This window comes from Macrotis lagotis, chromosome 8 (genome assembly GCF_037893015.1).
Source record: "Macrotis lagotis isolate mMagLag1 chromosome 8, bilby.v1.9.chrom.fasta, whole genome shotgun sequence".
Classification (NCBI taxonomy): Eukaryota; Metazoa; Chordata; class Mammalia; order Peramelemorphia; family Peramelidae; genus Macrotis; species Macrotis lagotis.
In genome coordinates, this window is record NC_133665.1 from 44,544,043 (window position 1) to 44,550,523 (window position 6,481).

The window sequence follows — 6,481 nt, forward strand, 5'->3', positions numbered from 1 at the left end:
AATAAGGATCATGTGAATCTTTCTGTATGAAAGATCATTTTATTGAAGAACAGAAATTAAACATGTAAAATCATTAAATAATTCTGTTATATATATTTTAATAAGTGAATTATTTTTTTCTTTGTACTTTTGGTCACATGTTAGTATTATTAATTAAAATTAATATTAACAAAGGAAAAAATAAAAATTCAAAGTGTATTTGATATAAATGTAAATCTTGTTTCTGTTCAATACCATTGCCATGACTAGTATCCTTTCATAACTTCCACAGGTGACACAGAAAAAATACTATGGACAAGGGAAATTACACAGTTGTAACTGAGTTTTTTCTGGTGGGGCTTTCTCATTATCCAGGCCTCCAGATAACTCTTTATGTTCTCTGCTTGTTGATGTACCTGGTGATTCTATTGGGAAATAGCATCCTCATTATTATCAGCATCCTGGATCCCCACCTTCACACCCCTATGTACTTTTTCCTTGGAAATCTCTCCTTCCTGGATATATGTTACACATCTTCCTTCATTCCTAAGATTCTGATTAATTTTATGTCTGAAAGAAAATCCATTTCTTTCATTGGATGTACATTACAGATGGCTATTTCTCTTGGACTAGGGTCAACAGAGTGCATACTCCTGGCAGTGATGGCCTATGACAGGTATGTTGCCATCTGCAATCCCCTAAGATATACCATCATCATGAACAAGGGATTCTGTGCACAGATGGCAACTTGGACCTGGATAGCAGGATTTTTTGTTGCCCTGTTACAAACTGTGCTTGCTATGATAAAACCTTTTTGTGGGAACATCATTGATCATATCACCTGTGAGATTCTGGCCCTTCTCAAGCTTATTTGTGTAGACATATCTCTCAATGTGTTTATCATGACAATTGTAAGTATTCTCATCTTAATCACTCCTCTGATACTCATTTCCATCTCGTACATTTTCATCCTCATCAGTATCCTGAGAATTAACTCTAGTGAAGGGAGAAAAAAGGCCTTTTCTACTTGTTCAGCTCATCTAACTGTAGTGATCTTGTTCTATGGCTCTGCCCTTTTCATGTACATGAAGCCCAAGTCCAAGGACACAAAGACTTCTGATGAGATCATTGTGCTTTCCTATGGAGTTGTGACCCCAATGCTGAACCCCATCATCTACAGCCTGAGGAACAAAGAGGTGAAAGGGGCAGTGAAAAAAGTTCTATTCAGAAAACTGTTTCTACAAAAAATATGACAAATTTCAAAGCTTTTGGTCTCCTTCTTTTGTGAGTGGTATTCATTGCTTTGTATCTAAAAATAGCGCTATTGTCCCTGGTTTACATACAAGACTGTATTGGCAAAACCAAATTTTTGATTTCTACTATTTTATACATATTTAATATATTTCTAAACCACATCTCTTCTGCACTGGTTCTGCTACTATATAGCATCTTGATAGTGCCACTAAATAGCCTGGGGTTTACTGAGTTTTTCATTAAAATAAGTCACACACACACATACACAACTGAATGATCATTAGTTAATGAAAAATATTTCCTATTAACTAATGTCACATTTAAAAAATTAACAAAAATTTGTTAAAATATTTAAGCTTTCTATATAAATATAGCAAACTCTTATAGTGAATAGAGTCCTGGGCCTGGGGTCAGAAAGACAGGAGTTTAAATTCAATCTCAAACACTTAACATCTCTGTGATCCTGGGCAAATCAATTAAACCCTGTCTTCCTCAATCTCCTCAACTGTAAAATGGGGTTCATAATAGCATTTGTCTCCTTAAGACTATATAAGAATCATATGAAACAGCATTTACAAAGTCCTTAGAACTTTGTAATTACTTATTTCCTTCCCTCTACTTTGCCTTTGAGAAACTCAACAGAGGAAAGAGACTAATGAGACTCACAGTTTAATTCTCTCTATATAATCTGTTGACTATGCTGTCTGCAGAGATACCGAGGTATGGAAAGGACTAAAAGAATTTCTTTCCTGAGCATATATTTAAATCTTATTTTGCGAAAAAAAAAACATTTTTTTATTATCAGTCCCAAATTTTTGCCTTCCCTCTACACCATCCCCACCCATTGAGAAAGTAAGCAATATAATATCCATTGTGTGTGTATGAACTCACACAAAACATATTTCCCCATTATTCATGTTCAAGAGAGAGAGAGAGAGAAAGTATGATTTGATCTGCACACTAACTTTATCCGCTCTCTATATGTATGTAGGTGATAGTATTTTTCATTATGAATCCTTTAAAACTGTGGTATAGTAAACTGTATTAATCAGATTTACCAAGTCTTTCACAGCTGATTATCTGAACAATGTTTCTATTACTGCATACATTGTTTTTTTCTGGTTCTATTCACTTCACTTTGCATGAAGTCATATAAGTTGAAGAATCATTTTAAAGAAAATCCTTGATACTCTTTGGGAGCTGTACTGAAAGAATTGATGGTGGAATTGTAACTAGAATGGAAAAACCAGCAGTAGCAATCACAGATCAAGATGCCTCTAGCTGTAATCTTTATCACAGGCAATACATATACAATTATTTATAGCTTTTATTGTTTACTAAACTCTTAGTAAGTTGTGTACTCAGTAACCTTGATATTTATTTATTTATTTATGCCAGAAAATTAGGGAGTTAATAAAGAGAAAAATGAGAAAAGTCTTATTTTTAAAAAGAGGTATTTCCAGATTATTGGTTTTTAAAAAAATAAACTGTTTTGGAACTTTGGGACTAGGTGATTAATTATTGAGAGATATTCTAAATCTTATAATCAAAATCAAAATATCAGATTATCCAGTGGTTCAGTGGATTGTGTGCTGGGCCTGCAATCAGGAAGACTCATTTTCCAGAGTTCAAATATTACCTCAGACACTTAATAGCTGTGTGACCCTGGGCAAACAAGGTTTGCATCATGTTTCCTCAACTGAAAATGAGTTGGAAAATGAAATGGCTAACCACTTCAGTATATTTGTCAAGAAAAACCTACGTGGGGTTATATAAAGTCCAACATGGCTGAAATAAGTGAACAGCAACAATCAAATTATACTCCTTGACTACTTTGGGAGATATGAAGGAAGGAAAATGAGTTAATAGCAACTAAAAGTTGTTACCATGACACATGGGCTACATGTAGAAGTTTTAACTCTCAATAGTACTGTACATGAAGTTGGGGAAAATTATTTTCTTTTCTTCATTTTTCTTTAAAAAAATATTCTTGTTAAAAAGGAATCAAGCAGGGGTGGCTAGGTGGTCCAGTGGATAGAGCACCCACCCTAGAGTCAGGAGGACCTGAGGTCAAATCCACCTCAGACACTTAATAATTACCTAACTGTGTGATCTTGTGCAAGTCACTTAACCCCACTGCCTTGCAAAAAAAAAAACAAAACAAAAAACTAAAAGTAATCAAGCAAATAAGCATCCAGGAGCTTTCCTAGGAACGAGAACCTCCTGCTAGATGCCTGATTTAGTCATTCAGCCCCTTACCTTCTTGGAAATTTTCCTGATTCTCTCATATTTCCTAAAGTGAAAACAGTTCCTGTATCTCCCTCTCTTCTATCAACAAGACCATAGCGAGATCTTTATCTGATCTTTCATTGGACCAAAGTCTTATACTTTGGCATAAAATTGCATTTTAAAACTTAAGGCATTTTTATAATTTCTGTATAAGAATTGAAACAACAAAGAAACTCTCCAAATCAATAAAGTGCTTCTGCCCTTTAAAGTTTAATATTATCTCCCAGAATCTCAAATTAGTCAGTCAAGTAAAGTGAGCAATAAGTATTTATTAAGTGCCTACTATTTTCTAAGTACTAAACTAAGTGCAAGCAATATAAAGGCAAAAGATGGTCCCTTTTCTCAAGGAGTTCAATGAATTTTGAAGCAACAATGAATGAAATGGAAGAGAAAACAACAGGAAATGTCAATTAGATAATAATTCATAATAAAGTAATCAGAGCAATACTATAAAGAAGTTTTTAAAACCACAAAAATAAATTAAGCAATGATTAGGAAAACAACATAATGTGCATAGTGTTCAAACAATTGAGAAAATCACTAAGACCAGTTTCAATCAAAATAAACCGAAAAACTATTCTCTAATAAAAATTAAATTGAACAAATGATTGAAAGCAACAGTTACAGGGAGTGGGTAAACCTTTTAATGCCCTAATGTAGCCAGGAAATTGTATAATTATGGGCAGAAGTTACTAGAAAGATGATTTTGAACTTTGTCTTGCCAACTGCCAGTCAAGTTGTGGCTTTGTCACCTTTTAGGGAAAAAAACTAGATTAACCCAAATTAAAGATGCTGCAAGGTAGAACTCTCATAGACATTGCTATTATCACAAAAGCAAACCACAACTATAAAGTTATGCAGAAAAGACATTTGATTACTTAAGATAAAACACTTAAAAGAATAGGTTACTCAATGGGGGGAAAAAGTTTATCAATTTATCAATGGACCAAAATAAAAACATAAAATATATCCAACTAAATACACATGAAAGATACACCTGAAAACTAAAAGAAAAATTTTAAATAGTGAAAGAATTCATTAACTAACAAATGAAAAGTGGAAGATTAATTGACAGGAAAGTAATTATTCCCAGAAATATTTCCCTTTGTACCAAAAGTACAATTATTAGGCATATGGATCATCTCATTAACTAAAATTAATTCAAACCTTTTCAAATATATAACAAGAACTGTTTAATGATTTTATGTTTAATTTCTGTTCTTCACTAAAATTATCTTTCACACAGAAAGATTCACGTGATCCTTATTTCCTTTGTCCTTTTTTTGGTGTGAAAACTAAATTTGTTGCTATTGTTGCTTTATATTGAAGTCCCATATGGTTCTCACATGGTTCTTACCTCTCAAGGCCCTATCACTTCTTTTTGTGAGCTTAAATCACAAGGGAAATGCTTTGAACAGTCTAATCATTTGCCATGATTAATGGACCTTTTTTCCAAAATCTGATTATTTGCCTGCATTCAGTCAACAGATTTAACAGGCCTACAGTCAACAGATTCAAATATAAATAAAGGTATGTGAAAGGTGGAAGAAAATGGAATAAAGTCTTTCCTCAATTGTGAAAAGATTTGGAGTGGAATGGAATGGAATGGGAAGAAAATGGAATAAATTATTATTGATGAAGTAGATAACTTTAATCAGATGATTTTTTTTAAATCTTACCACATAATCTATATAGTCAGGTACTGGAGTAAAATTTTGTGGCAAATATATTCAAAACATGATATATATAAAATATGAAAGGAATACTAAAAAAGGAACTATGGGTGATTACTACTCTATACTTGACAGTGTTAAGGACAGATTAATTTTATAAGAGGAGACCAAAAATGCTAATATTCACTTGAAAATTGTTTCACTAATGATCAGAAAGAACAAATTCAGATAGCATAGGACATATTCACCTCAATATCTGTCAAAACTTCAAATAATAAAGATGATAATTTAAACCAGAGAAATTTAAAAAGCAGATATATATAATATTCTTACTTATAAAAATTTAAGTAGAATTTTTAAAGCAATCTGACAGTACTAAGAAAAAATACAAAAACAGTCACATTCTGTGACCTGAAAAATTCCAATAAAGATTTTCAGAGAAGTAATTAGAAACTGGAAACTACCTAAATGTCCAAAAAATAGGACATGAGAGGAAAAGGAAATGAGAACTAATGAAAAAATTGGATCCTGAAGGCATGTTTATAACAATAACCACTTACCATAAAATATAAATTGAAATTATTGTGGTTTACTAAGAAATTTTATTTGATGGTGCTGATGTAATTTTAAACTTTTAATCAACAATTTAATTTGCTTTTTAATGAATAAAGCCATGGAAGTGAGAGTTAATGAGATGATCCATATGCCTAATAATAATTGTAGAAGTAATAATTATAGGTAGCATTTCTATTGCTCTTTGGTATTTGCAAAGGTATATGTATGTATGTATGTGACTTCATATACATATTATATATATGATATGTATATAAAATCTCATTTGATTCTCAACAACCCGGAAGGTAGATGCTATTATTATTATCCCCATTTTACAAATGAGTAAATTGAGTCAGGCAGAGATTAAATGATTTGCTCAGGGTTGCACAGCAAGTAAATGTCTGAGACAGGAAGTAAATATATTTGTTCCTGATTCCAAACCCAGAACTCTATCCTTTTCACTATCTACATGCCCTATACTACTTCAAAAGATCTTTTAAGATCTCAGTTCTCTCATTCAGCACATCATCTCTTTCTCCCATCTTTGTATCATCCACATACATCATGAGCATTCAAGGCATTCATTTGAAAATGGAGGTTATAATAAATCCAGAAACTGAGCTTTGGAGTAATTCACTAGATCTATCCTACAGAATTGCTATAGATTTACCAACTATTACTCAGTCTTCATTCAGTTCTGAATTTCTTACACTCATTCATTGCTTATCCCT

General features: G+C 32.3%; 1 protein-coding gene across 1 annotated transcript; it reads left to right on the forward strand.

The window, feature by feature from the left end:
- The first annotated feature begins 290 nt into the window (after positions 1-290).
- LOC141494779 (olfactory receptor 13D1-like) lies at positions 291-1,232 on the forward strand. Its single transcript, XM_074195975.1, has one exon. The coding sequence runs from the start codon at positions 291-293 to the stop codon at positions 1,230-1,232; it is 942 nt and encodes a 313-aa protein (XP_074052076.1).
- Positions 1,233-6,481: the final 5,249 nt, after the last annotated feature.